Here is a 14464-nt window from a genome sequence, read left to right on the forward strand (position 1 = left end):
CATGATGTTGGAGAAGGGCGCCATGGAGGAGATCCTGCACCCAGGGTCAGGTTTCTATAGCCACCTGTTCCTGGTAGAAAAGGCGACGGGGGTGTGGAGACCGGTGATATACCTGTCAGCTCTCAACAAGTTTGTGCGAAAGACAGATTTCAAAATGGACACTCCGAAGTCAGTCTTGCTGTCCTTGATGGAGAAAGACTACATGATGACCATAGACCTCAAGGACGCATACTTCCAAATCCCGGTCCATCCCTCAAGTCGGAAGTTTCTCCGGGTGAAATGGGGTACCCAGATCCTGCAATTCAAGACCCTCTGCTTCGGGTTGTCGACAGCTCCCCAGGTATTCACGAGAGTCTTCACGACAGTCTCGGTGTGGGCTCACGAACGGGGCATTCGTCTCATCCGGTACCTGGACGACTGGTTGCTTCTTTCCTCCTCAGAGGACGTTTTGAAGGAGCAGGGTATAAAACTTCTCCAGTTTTGCAAGGGTCTGGGTATCATGATTAACCCAGAAAAATCGAACCTATCTCCCTCCACCAGAATGACCTATTTGGGGATGACACTGGATTCCCTAATAGTGAAAGCTTTTCCGTCAGAGGAGCGGGTAAGCAATCTTATGAAGATCCTTCTTCCTTTTCTGTCGGGGCAACCCAGGAGGGCGAATGACTAGCAAAGGCTAATAGGTCATCTGGTGTCGTTGGAGAAACTGGTTCCCCAGGGGAGACTCAGACTCAGGGCCGTCCAATGGAACCTGAAGAACTTCTGGAACCAACTGGACTCGCCCCAAAAATTAATTCCAGTCCTGCCAAACACAATACCCTCCCTGGAATGGTGGCATTGCCGGTCGAACTCGCTCAAGGGGATGCCCTTCGCGACCGAACCTCCCGAGTTGCTCCTATTCACAGACGCCTCCAACCAGGGATGGGGAGCCCATCTCCTCAACGGGACGGCGAGAGGAACCTGGATGGACAGGGAGAAAGGCCTACACATCAATGTCCTAGAGTTGAAGGCAGTCCAGAAAGCTTGCCTGCACTTCATCGATCTACTAAGGGGAAACACTGTGGCGTTGATGTGCGACAACGCCACAGTGGTAGCGTACATAAAGAAGCAAGGGGGCTTAAAATCAAGGGAGTTGTGCGATCTCGCCCTAGAGATCCTAGATTGGGCGGAGGCGAACCAGATAGTGTTATTGGCAAGGTTCATCCCGGGGAAAAAGAACGTCCTAGCCGACGGTCTCAGCAGGATGGGTCAGATAGTAGGAACAGAATGGTCCCTCCTCCCAGAAGTAGCCAGGCTCATCATTCAACGGTGGGGTTCCCCGGTGATGGACCTCTTTGCTACCAAGCTGAACGCACAACTCCCCGTGTATTGTTCTCCTGTCCCAGACCCAAAGGCAGCCTTGGAGGATGCCTTTCAGCACAAGTGGGACAACCTAGACGTGTACGCTTTTCCCCCCTTCACGTTGATCAGGCAAGTGCTCAACAGAGTAAGGGCTGCCCGGAACTTAAGGATGACTTTGGTAGCGCCCTGGTGGCCGGAGAGAGAGTGGTTCGCAGACCTAAAAGACCTGACGAACCATCCTCCGTGGCCACTCCCCGACAGGTCAGATCTTCTACAACAGCCACACTTTCTCAGGTTCCACGACAACCCACAGTCTCTACGCCTTCACGCCTGGAGACTATCGAGCGGCTCCTGAAGAAGGAAGGATATTCGTCAGGAACGGCTAAGAGGATGTCGCGTTACCTGAGAAGGTCGTCAGCAGCGGTCTACCAAGCGAAGTGGGCCTCTTTCACGAAGTGGTGCGCTTCGAAGCGCATAAAACCCCTCAAAGCCTCAGTCCCAGATATCGCAGACTTTCTAGTATATCTCAGGGACGAGATAGGGATGTCAATCCCAGCTATAAAAGGAGTACGAGTAGCCTTGGGTCAAGTCTTCCTTCTGAAGGGCATCGACCTGGGCTCCTCTAGACACATCTCTATGCTTGTCAGGAGTTTTGAACAGTCCTGCCCCCCCTCAAACTGTTAGGGTGCCTCAGTGGGACTTAGCTAGGGTCCTGAAGATGTTAAGTAGCCCCCCCTTCGAACCAATGAAGGATATTGTAGACAGGAATCTCACTCTCAAGACAGTCTTTTTGTTGGCCTTGGCCTCTGCAAAAAGGGTAGGTGAGATCCATGGGCTGTCTTATGACGTCTCTCATTCGAAGGGGTGGAAAGAGATCTCTTTCAAGTTCGTCCCTTCGTTCGTGGCGAAAACCCAGAACCCAGCAGTCTGGGATCCTAAATTCGAGGGGTTTTCTCTGCCAGCTATTCCTAGGACTGGGAATCCTGAGGATTTGAGGTTATGCCCTGTCCGTGCCATTAGAAAATACCTTGAGAGGACTGCACATCTCCGGCCAGGCATCAAGAGCCTTTTCGTCTCCACAGGTGTTACAAAGAAGCAGGTATCGAAGAATACCATATCCTTTTGGTTGAGACAAGTTATTGCCAGGGCCTACAAGGAGGAGGGACTAGCCTTGCCAGGTACTCCCAAGCCCCATGACATCAGAGGTCTGAGCACTTCCTTAGCCTTTGAGAAGAACATGGCAGTGGGCCAGATCCTTCGAGCGGGCACCTGGTCGAACCAGTCGACCTTTACTGCCCATTACCTCAAGGATTACTCAAGAAGGTCCTTAGACGGGTTCTCCATTGGGACAGTCATCTCCGCGCTCCAAGTGATTTAACGGTGAAGCCCCAGGCACAATCGTGGATAGCAAAACCAGGAGACACAGGTTCGTTCCTTTTCACCCTAATCCCCGTTTCCTGTCCCTATCGGAGATAACCACACTTATGTAACCATTGAAGAACACGTCTCTGCAACTTTGTTACTGGACTCAGCATCAGAAGATTTTTCAAAGGGTGAGTACTTAGACACTAACGTGAGCTCTTTGTGTAGTTTACCCTACCGGCTGTTTCCCAGTTTGTTTTTTAGTACCCAGTTCATATCTAGGCTTCTTGGCGTCCGCTTTGCTGGGCTTGAAGGTCAGGAAGCCACTCCCACCTCCTAAAGTGTAAGTCTCCTAAGAAAGTAGTTCGAGGTAAGCATTTGTGTTGAAACAAATAAAAAATTTTAAGTAATTTTTATTTTTCCTAACATACTTACCGAGAACTACTTTCGGGTAATGGCCCTCCCTACCTTCCCCGAGTGCCTTTATGCCCTTGCAGGGACTTTTTGCAACATCCGAGGAACTTACTGACTAACGGGACCCAAGCGGACCTCGACCTAGCTCAAGGCTACCCTCGGGGCACGTTCTCTCACTCCCGGGTTAGCCCTCCATAGAAAACGGGTATAGGGTATACTACACAAAACTCTGGTCGGTAGAGAGGAGATTACAGGTAACTCCTAAGAAAGTAGTTCTCGGTAAGTATGTTAGGAAAAATAAAAATTACTTAAAATTTTTGATTTTTTGCATTTAGAAAATGTTGTATCTAGAGGTTTCACTTGTACCTGAGATTCACTCTGAGCAAAAAGATATTCCAGTCCAAGGTGCCTTCTTTAACTTGTCCACAGCACCTCAGTTGTTCACTCAGATCTTTAACCCAGTGTCCACCTGGGCCCACAAGAATGGTGTTCATATCCTATGTTATCTAGACGATTGGCTTGTTTTAGCAGACTTGAGGGAGACCCTTCTCCTCCGTCGAGACAGTCTTCTCACCTTTTGCCAGGATCTGGGGATCGTGGTAAATTACGAGAAGTCCTCCCTGCAACTCACACAGAGAATGGTATATCTAGGAATGAGGATCATGACCAAACTAGGCAAAGTCTTCCCGTCTGAGGAACAAGTAGAGAGAATGAAGACAGTTACATACCAATTCATTATGCAAGATTCCTTCCCAGCAATTCTGTAGCATAGACTTCTGGGGCATCTAGCTTCCTTGGAGAAACTGGTTCCCAGCGGTCATCTTTACATCCGCTTTCTATAGTGGCAATTGAAGGCCTTTTGGTCTCAGCACCTAGACCCTCCGAACAGCTTGGTACCGGTAGGGTCAGAGCAAAAGAGAGACCTGAGTTGGTGGGTGTCAGACACCAATCTGCTCAGGGGAGTAGACCTTCTCTCTCCCCTGGAATTATTGCTCTTCACAAAGACTTCAAAAGTAGGGTGGTGGGCTAACCTGTTGCACTTCAGGGCATCCAGGCTCTGGTCCGATGCCAAGTGACATTGTCACATAAACCTGGAGATGAGGGCAATCTTTCTGGCCCTCAAGCAATTCCATCAGCTTCTTTCAGGGCTCTCCGTACTGCTGATGAGTGACCAACAACACGGTAGTGTCACAAATAAAAAAGCAAGGAAGTACTTTTTCACAGCGCCTTGGCCATCTAACTGTAGAAATTCTCAGATGGACGGAAGACAACTCGTTAGCCTTCACAGCCCATTTCATCTAGGGCAAGAAGAATGTGTTGGCAGACAATCTGAGCAGGAGGACTCAGATAGTAGGCTCTGAATGGTCTTTGAAATTACAGATAGCCAACAAAGTTTTGACTTAAGGGGTTTGCCAACAATGGACCTGTTTGTGATGTCCCTTAACCAGAAGATACTTGTGTACTGCTCCCTGGTACTAGACCCACAGGATGCCTTTCAACATATGTGGGACGGTCTGGATGTCTATGTGTTCACCCCTTTCTGCCTAGTAAGGAGGCTTCTAAACAAAATCAGAGCATCACAAGACCTTGGGATGACCTTGGTAGCTCTGCTGTGGCAACAGGGAGAAAGGTTGCCAGCCAGACCTTCTGCATCTGCTCACAGAGGCACCGAGGGAGCTCCCTCCACTTCCCAATCTACTTAGACAACCACACGTGAAGATTTTCCATCAGGTGATCCAACAACTCCTCGGAAAGAGAGGCTTTTCGAGACTGGTTGCAAAGAGAATGGCAGGATACCTCAGGGACTGGTCTGCTGCTTTATATCAGGCAAAGTGGGCCGTCTTTTGTGTTTGGTGTTGTGGATGGGGTATCGCTCCCCTCAGTGCCTCTATTACAACAGTAGCAGAATTTCTGTGGTACCTTTGGGGAGGAAAAGGTCTGCCCAGTGTCAGCGGTGAAAAGCTGTTGCTCAGCCTGGAGCTATGCTTTTAGACTGAACGGAGTTAATATTTCCTTCTTGATGGGACTTCCACCCACCATGGAGTAAGTCTCCACTGTAAAGAGCATAATGGTTTGTATAGTAATGCCAGAAAAAATGACAAATTTGGAATTAACTTGTATTTTTCCTAACTATACAAACCCTTGAGCTCTTTACTCATACTGGTCTCGCCATCACCTACTCCGGAAGTCCTGCCGTAATTGCAAATTTATGGTTTGTTATTAGTGCAGGTGTGAGTGGGGTGGTCAGTCTGACTCCCACTCCCCCCAGCTAACTAGCGGAGGGTAATTACCGTATATTTCCGCGTATAAGACGACCCTATATTCCAAAATTTAACCATTAAAAATGGGGGGTCGTCTTATACTACCGTTATAAAAATCACACCTTGAATTCTATGTCTGGTTTATCAGTAGGCTAGCCTAGGTTGAGGTGCGATAACCACCGACACACATGAAATGATTTACATTAATATATAAATGTATAATGAAAGTAATGTAACAATTTTTACCGTATATATTATTGGCATATCTACAAAAAGGGCATACAGGTAAATGATAAATTCGAGGAATAATTCCAACTTTTAACCATACGAGCACAGCTGAGAAAATGTAAACATCGAGTATTGGTTGCGTTGTTAACAACTTTTTCTCTCGCTAACCTTTCAGTAATTTTAATGCTAGTGTTAATTACGATAGTAATAACATATAGGATATCATATTATTTATTTGTTTAAAAATTAAAAAAATTGTAAAAAGCTTTACGGCAGGTTTCAGTTATCGCCAAAATATATATATCCACTGTAAAGAGCTCCAGGTTTGTATAGTTAGGAAAATACAAATCATTTCCAGATTTGTCATTGGGTGGATGGATGGAGTGAAGGAAGCTCTGGGTGATAGGAGGATAGATGTGAGCAAGGCAAGAGAGCGTGCTAGAAATAGGAATGAATGGCGAGCGATTGTGACGCAGTTCTGGTAGGCCCTGCTGCTGCCTCCGATGCCTTAGATGACCGCGGAGGTAGCAGCAGTAGGGGATTCAGCATTATGAATCTTCATGTGTGGTGGATAATGTGGGAGCGTGGGCTGTGACACCCTAGCAGTACCAGCTGAACTCGGTTGAGTCCCTTGTTAGGCTGGGAGGAACGTAGAGAGTAGAGGTCCCCTTTTTGTTTTTGTTTCTTGTTGATGTCGGCTACCCCCCAAAATTGGGGGAAGTGCCTTGGTATATGTATGTATGTACTATGCATTACAATAGTAATGGGAATACTTCAGCAAATAAACTGCCCATTTAGCGAATGGAAATGGTGATATCCAAGCAATTCAGAAACTTATTTCATTAATCAGAGTAAAAGTAAAATTTTAAGTTTAAATAATTTCTGTTTGTTAACTTGGTGTTAGCAGTTAATTATCGTTATGTCCAGTAAATATATAAAGCACAGAAGAAACATCTTTCTCTCTCACCATAAAGAATAGACGAAGCCTATACTTGTCTATTTCCATTTGAATGAATTATCGGAGGGTTTGTTTTGCCATAAATTAAAAATACCTTTATTGCATCTGTACTAATTTCCAACATTGGAAATGTAAAAGAAATCATGCTGTTGTGTGTCATGTTTATGCAGAAATGTGTTGATTCATAGTAATGGTGTTGAGTCTCTCCCAGCTTCCTGGAGTAGGCTACCACTCTCTCTATTCATATTGAGTTCTTGTAGCTATGTAAATTAATGTTGTATTTATTTTTTCTTATGCATATGCAGTACAAACCTTTCGTCCCTTAAAATCTCAAATTTAAAAAGGATTTACATTTTTCTAAACCATACAAACTGAGTTTTTAATAGGAGTGTGGTTTTAGCAAAGCTGGATTTTTTATTTTTTATTTATTATTTTATCAGTGTATAGAAGTCACTTCCAAAGGTTGTGAAAGTTATTAATTTAAGAAAAAAAAATGAATTTTCAGATTATAGGCAATAAAATTTCTTATCTTTTCATACCGGAATGACAAAAATGAATCAACATTAAAAATAGTAAAGACAATTTTTTGCTGAAAATTTCAGGTTTTGAGAAATCGGGCTTCAATTTTTTTTTTTTTTTTTTTTTTTTTTTTTTTTTTTGAGATTTGTTGAATATACTTTAGTATATTTATGAGTATAGGCTTTTAGCAGTAATTTTCCTCAACACGAGGGATCAAAAAGACAATCATCATATTTCAGGATTATTACCTTTGCCAACTTTGTTGCGAAGAAGGTCATGTTTTACTGAGCAGTGATGAGCCTCTTCCCTCTAATACAGTTTTATAATTATATACAGTATGCTACATGCCCCAAATGCCCACACATAAGTAACGGGTTGCTAGCACAATATATTCTCGTTTGTACACTCTCTGGGCAAATTTTATGCTTTAGTCATATTTACTTATTGTCTCTGACACTTTATTCATCTTTCACCATAACCATAACATGGAAAGTGGAGCTTGTTCATTCACCTTCCTGGTCCCTTGCATGGGAAAATCTGGGATGACCCCAAGTCGATTAGTATCCTGTTCTGCAAGCTCTTAGGTAGGTCTCGAGAAGACACTTTTTGAATTGAAGTTGTGGAGAATGTGTCTCCCTGGTCAGAAAAACTTAACATAAGATCACAGACTTCCTCGCCTGCTTCTGACGAGGAAGCACCTCAGCAGATTTGGGATCCCTTGTAGGAGGATGAAAGAAAGATCTATTTTTCAAGGGAGCTTTGAGCACACTTGCTTTCCCTGGGACTTAGGTCTTTGGGTGGGAGGGTCCTTATCACCAAGGCATAGACTCACATGCCTCCTACTGACAGGTGAAGGGCATCATAGGGTCTTTCCCGCAAGACTGTCTCTCTTCTCTGCATCTGCAAGAGACTTGGAGAAGAAGAGTCTCATCAGTATTTTGTGGATCCCTTCTCCTCAATGGATTGGTCCATTCTTTAAAGGTGTTTAGATCAATCTTGCATATTTTGGAACTTAGGTCCCAGGGTGTGGTGGGCTTTGTCCTAAGGGCACTGGGCCTTATTCCTACACTTACCGGAGGACATCATAGGAATCTTTCTCTCAAGACTATTTATTCTCTGCTTTAGCAAGAGAGTAGGAGAGGTTTATTTTCTTCATGATGTCAAACTTTTGAGGGATAGGAGTTCTGTCATTTTCGTTGTCTCACAGATTATAATAAAGAACCATTACCATTCGGACCTTTATCCTATCATTATGTGTTAGTTGATAGAAGTCACCTTGCATGACATCAGGGCACTGTAGTCCTACATGGGTTGGACTTAACACCTGGTGTGCAAGTATCATTGCCTTCTCAGTAGCCCCTCTAGGAACATAAAGGAAGTATCAAGGCACTGTTCCTTCTGGGTTGGTAAAGCAGTTTGCTTACAGATGTGACTTTAGTCAGTTTGTACCTCTGTGGTCTCAAAATCCTAGCTTTGTTAGTTGCCTTCCGGTTACTTTTCTGCATACTTGGAGCTGAAGGTGTCAGACGATCTCTGCCTCTATGTACCTTACGGATGTTGCCCATAGATCCTTGGATCCCTTTTCTTGGGTCCTGAGGTGGCTGCTCAGTAATTTTGTAAGACTTCCAGCTCCCTTGCAGGACTCCCTTGCATTCGATATAAGTCTTGAGGAAAGGTAGAATGATTGGCTCTTCTACCTCTTTCTTGTACCTCTCTTTCAGGGATGTAGTATCCATGCCCATTACATCTGATGCTGATGAGTTACTTGATAGAGCACCTTTGTCGAAGGCTAGGTCTACCAAGAAGTAACTCTTCCATCTTTCTAGCAAAAGGGAGGATGGGTTGTTGTCTTACCAAACATTTCTTTTGATGTGCCTAGTTTGACACTATCAATGCTCTCTCCCTGTTAGGATGATAGGTTTTCCTTGTTCTAGTACTAGTTTCTATCAGCTTCAACATCTGTTGATTAGTTGTCAGGAGATTGGTGGAGTAGCTTTCCATGCTCCCCTATGAGACATGGAAGGATGACATGTCCAGGTAAGTAAGAACCTTCCAATTTTGTTCTAGGGCACTTCCTCTCACCAATGAGTGAGTCTTCCTATTTTAAAGGAGGTGAGGTTTGTATACACATGGGTGGGTGGGCGGAGCTCCCTCATTGCCTCAACTGTAACTAACCAATTACTTTATTGACAATTCAATGGCCATTCAAGCGTTACTGAGGACATGTCCTTATTTTAAAGGACTTAGTTTTTTATAGCTAGGAAAAATACGTACAGTATTACTTTTAAGATTTTTTTTCTTATACATTTTTTGTTATTTAGGGTAATCATTACCCATAAGTTTTGTTAAAACACTTGGCTGGTGACTTTATTGTAAACAGAAGTTTGGTTCCTAATACTGCCTAAATGTTCTTGACTATGGAATTTGCTAGACCACAGAATGTTGGACTAAAGATATTTGACATATGATTTTTTTTCTCCCAAAATGGGACATTTGACCAACAGTTTAGTTTATTTTGGAGTTGTTATATTTACAAATACTCATTATTGTACATTTCTGCTCATTACATATACAGTGAATGATTAATTAGAATGTTTTGATTTAATGATTCATTAATGAAAGAGCAATCATTTCTCTTTTCTCTTTCACTGTGTTATTCAGTAGATGCATATTATTGAAGTTATTTTTGAATTCTTATCAATTCCAGGTTACCAGTCCGTACTGTTCAAAAGGTTACCGAGATCCTTTCGTCTTCCAGCAGTTCAGTTGATACAACTGGTATTCTTTACCAGTCGTTGAAGTCTTGTACTCGGTCGTTTATGCATTCTAGTGCTTTTGAAAATTCAAAGTTACAATCCATTAAGAAGGATACTGACAGTATTAAGAGACCCAAAGATCGACCTATAGTAAATTTTGAAGCTAACAAAGAAAATAAGGTTTTCAATAACAGATATATCAAGATTGATAGAAATAATGATGTATCTCCAAAACTGTTTTCTTCTGGTAAAGATGTGGAAAATAAAACCAGTGGTACAAATATTAAAACAGATGGTCATTCTCTTCCTTTGTTTTCTTCAGAGGACGAACTTGCAGATAAAAACACTAAGGTACATAGAAAGAGGGGTAGACCAAAAATTATCAGAGAACAGAAGAGTGTGGAATGTGATGAAGGATGGAAGGGGAGTGATAAGATAGCTTCTTCCTCAGATTTTAGTGATGGTTCTGAAAAAATGGAAACCTCAAATTCAAATCTTGATGCAAAGAAGATACATTGTAGAAGGGGTTTGTCTGTGTTTAAAAAGCCAGGTATTACTGTAGAGAAAGCCGAAGAACAACCTGTTGTGAATTTTGAATCTAATAAGGAAGATAAGGTTTTCAATAATAGATATATCAAGAATAATAGAAATAATGGTGTTTCTCCAGAACTGTTTTCCTCTGATAAAGATGTGGAAAATAAAACCAGTGGTACAAATATTAAAACAGATGGTCATTCTCTTCATTTGTTTTCTTCAGAGGATGAACTTGCAGATAAAAACACCAAGGTACATAGAAAGAGGGGTAGACCAAAAATTAACCGAGGAAAGAAAAGTGTGGAATGTGATGAAAGATGGAAGGGGAGTGATAAGATAGCTTCTTCCTCAGATTTTAGTGATGGTTCTGAAAAAAAGGAAACCTCAAATTCAAATCTTGATGCTAAGGAGATTCATTGTAGAATGGGTTTGTCTGTATTTAAAAAGCCAAATATTGCTGTAGGGAAAGTTAATTCTGTTGTGCATCCAAGTATGGAAAGCCATTATGGGATTCCTTGTAGCTCTTCACCAAATAATATTGAAGGGTTTTTGGGCACCCCAGTAAATAAGAATTTTGCAAAAGTATTTTTGAATGGTCAGTTTTTGTCATCACAAAAACTAACACCAGGTTCACAGTTTTCTAATGGGTCACAAGGATCAGGTAAATCAAGTGGACGTAGTGCAGTTACCAGTACACCAGTAGATACCAGTCGAATTAGGTCATTCGATGATAGTTTAAACCTTTGGAACGCTGATGGTACTAGACTTATCTCACCAGTACCACGGGAAGATTTTAAGTTGTCAAGAGAATCTTCTCCTGTAGTTTTCGAAGATTCATTAGCTGGCCATATGCAGACTTTATCCCTTAAGAGCAAGAAATCATTAGACAATCCTTCTACAGGAAGTGATTATCATACATGTGTATCTAATGGCTGTGTGTCAAGTAATTGCGCTAAAAGTGTACCATGCTCATTGGAGGGTGAAGGGGATAAAAAACGTAAGTCTGCTTCAAGTAATAATGAGTTTAATATTAAACCCTCACATTTTAAAAAGAACTCATCTAAAAATGTCTGTATCCCAGAATTTGATCCCTCTGGAGAGCTTCATCCAATCTCATCAAGTGACCAATCTGTAAACACTAATTATGATGGAAGCCCCAGCCTAAGTGCACAAATGCCTCTTGATGCTGTTCCAAAAGATAAATTAGTGCCAGATAGAGTATCTAGTGATAATAGTGTAATCCAAGAAGTATCAAGAAATATTTCCTCCAATAGAGAGAGAGAGATAAACTCATTTTTAAATCATCCAGGTATTGGGCTTTCACTAAGAACCAGAAAGCAAAAGAGAAAATATTCAAAGAATAAGGTAGAGCCACTACCGATAGTGAAAAGACTCACTCGTCAAAGTAGACATATTTCTAAGATGAAGAAAAGCTATGCAGAAAAAAGTTGTATCCAGAGTGAAAATGGAAATACAGATCATTCAACGACTACAGAGCCATCATTCTCCAAACCTTGGAACAGGCAACCAAACATTAGAAAAAGGAAGTCAAGCTTGAGGAAAATACAACCAAGCTTTGCTCTCCAATGTTCTACAAGGAGAATGTCTCGTTTAAGAAAGGAAGCAATAGATAGTTCTGGGGACTCTTTAGCATCGTCAAAAGAAAACTTTGTATTGGACACCTCAGCTACTAAGCCCTTAGTAGTAGTTATTAGAAAGAGGACATCCCTTAGATTAGCTAACAAAAGAGGTGAGTCACAACAGTTTAGGTTTATAGATGATAGTATGTCATCTAAGTCTGTTGATAAGGAGTTTGTCTGTACTCGACCATCTGCAAGGAAATTACGTGAAACAAAAAAGAAGTTAAGTATCATGCAGTTCAGTTTATCCTCTGTTAAGAGTAGAAACTCTGATTTTGATGAAAGCAAGTTCAGCATTGCTTCCAAGAATACAGTTTCAGAAAAAGATTCTATTTATAGTGTACATTATACAAAAGAATTAAGTGAATGTGAAGATATTGAGGAAGAGAGTAAAAATTTCAGGGAATCCAGTGTTGTTCTTAATAATCTTTTAGAAGATCAAATCAAAGAGGAATCAAAAGAGGATGATATGATGCAAGATAATATATCAGAAACAAGTGATATTAATGAGACTAAAAAATCTGTGACTGCACAAAAACACCCGGTTGATATGTCATTCAATAATAATTGTGATTTGTCCAGATGTGATATTGGTTTAGATGAAGTTTTTAATGACGAGATGAAAATCGCCATGCTAAATAAACGAGGAAAAGGCTGGATACGTTCACTAAGTGTTGCAAGGGTATGTATTTGCTTTTGCTACTGCATCTGTATAAAATGTTTATTCAATTAAGTCCAAATTCATTGTTATAGTATTTTCTACAATGATTAATATTTCAAAGTTTGAATTGGATAGTTCCTGAGGAACTGGAAAGGTTTAGTAGAATAGATAGGTCATGTCTTAAGGGTAAATCTGCAACTGCATGCTATTAAGTTACTTCAAATACTTAACCACTTATAGTTCATATTATTCAGTTATTGTTCAAAAACTAGTTCATATTTAGTGAGTAATTGTTAAAAAACCTTGACTTCTTCCTTATACACACGTGCTTAATACATAATATCCTGGTTTTAGAATAACAATAATCACACAAAAAAGATTTAGAGTACCTACTCTACTCCATCAGTAACACAACCACTTGTTAATAAAGGCATCACGTGATTGGTAAGTAAAACAATATTTGTAACCAAGATTTGCTGGTCACCAAGTGCCAGAGACATGAACTACCCTATTGTGTTGTCGTTGAAAGCTCACATTTATTTGAATAATTTTTCTTTGCTTATGAACATTAAAAATTTATCTATCTCTAGGGGACTTAATATAGGAAAAATGAGGGATGTAATTGATGGGTATCTGATTATCCATGTGGCGCACACATTGCGAGCTTGCCATTCTTCTCACTGTTAGACAATAGTTTGAGTCATGGTATATTTGTGGACCATGGATGTTGGTGGGTTTGTATTGTATGTGGCAAAACTGGTGATACTTTTTTTATTTTTTGCATCGGATGAGCGTTGTTCTTAAGTTACCAGTAAGTATTAAATTTTATATTTCACCTTGTAAACATGTGTATGTATGAGACAACCTTGGTCCATTGTTATGTAAAATTTTATCATTGAAAAATATTAGATTGTTAAAAATATCATGTCAGAATAATATTTCAGAACAAAAATTAAACATGTTAGCGTGGCATGAATCTCTGTCACCGTAACTCCACAAGACTATTCTTGGAACTGTCTGTCTGGATAGAGGGAGATTGGGAAAGAAGGCTTCAAGACTGAAAAAATTTAAGCTTAGCCCTATAGTCTAATGGTAACAAATTGTACATTTGGGATATGAATTCAAAGTTATTATTTAATATTGCTTATGTCATGTTTTGTATAAAGCAAAAATTAGTTAGGGTCGTGGTTTCGAAACTTGCAATAAATTATCATAAGCTATAGCTTAGGTTATAGTCAACGCTACTTATATCGGTCTAGTCTCTCGAGTGGAGTTTATTCAGGGTGAGGAAATACTGATAATTAAATCAGTAAATAAGCGAGGTGGTGAGTTATCTTTGCTATTAGAAATATAATTAATTCTGCCTCTATTATTAACTGTACTTTCACTTTACGAACTGAAGTCCATAACCAGGTCAGACATATACACCCGCAGCTATAATGTGCTGATTCTACAATAACTTAGTATCTTGAATAATAATAATTATATGGCTCTGAAGTCATGGCTTTATAACATACTAGGGCATGGCTATATGTCAAATAGCAGCAATATATATTTGCATCAAATCTTGTAACTCATAAAGAGTGTCTATCTAGCCATAAAGTACGATTCGTGAAATTTCTCCACAGTTTAGGTGTAGTATACATCCTTCTTTGTTTTCTTTCTAGGCCTTTAGGCTTTATAAGACTTATATAATAAGAAGCACGAAGTTCAAGTCACATATGATAATAAGACGCAGAGGGGCAAACTGAGCTATTTAAACCCTCACAAGTTGGTTCTAATTAAATCTT

General features: G+C 40.8%; 1 protein-coding gene across 1 annotated transcript in view; it reads left to right on the forward strand.

The window, feature by feature from the left end:
- The window catches only part of Haspin (haspin), a 120303-nt gene that overhangs the window by 34615 nt on the left and 71224 nt on the right, over window positions 1–14464 (forward strand). Inside the window, exon 4 of the mRNA XM_068372596.1 lies at window positions 9791–12695. Coding sequence (XP_068228697.1) covers window positions 9791–12695 — 2905 coding nt within the window. The remainder of the gene's footprint in view (window positions 1–9790; window positions 12696–14464) is intronic.

Source organism: Palaemon carinicauda, chromosome 4 (assembly GCF_036898095.1).
Source record: "Palaemon carinicauda isolate YSFRI2023 chromosome 4, ASM3689809v2, whole genome shotgun sequence".
NCBI classification, from domain to species: domain Eukaryota; kingdom Metazoa; phylum Arthropoda; class Malacostraca; order Decapoda; family Palaemonidae; genus Palaemon; species Palaemon carinicauda.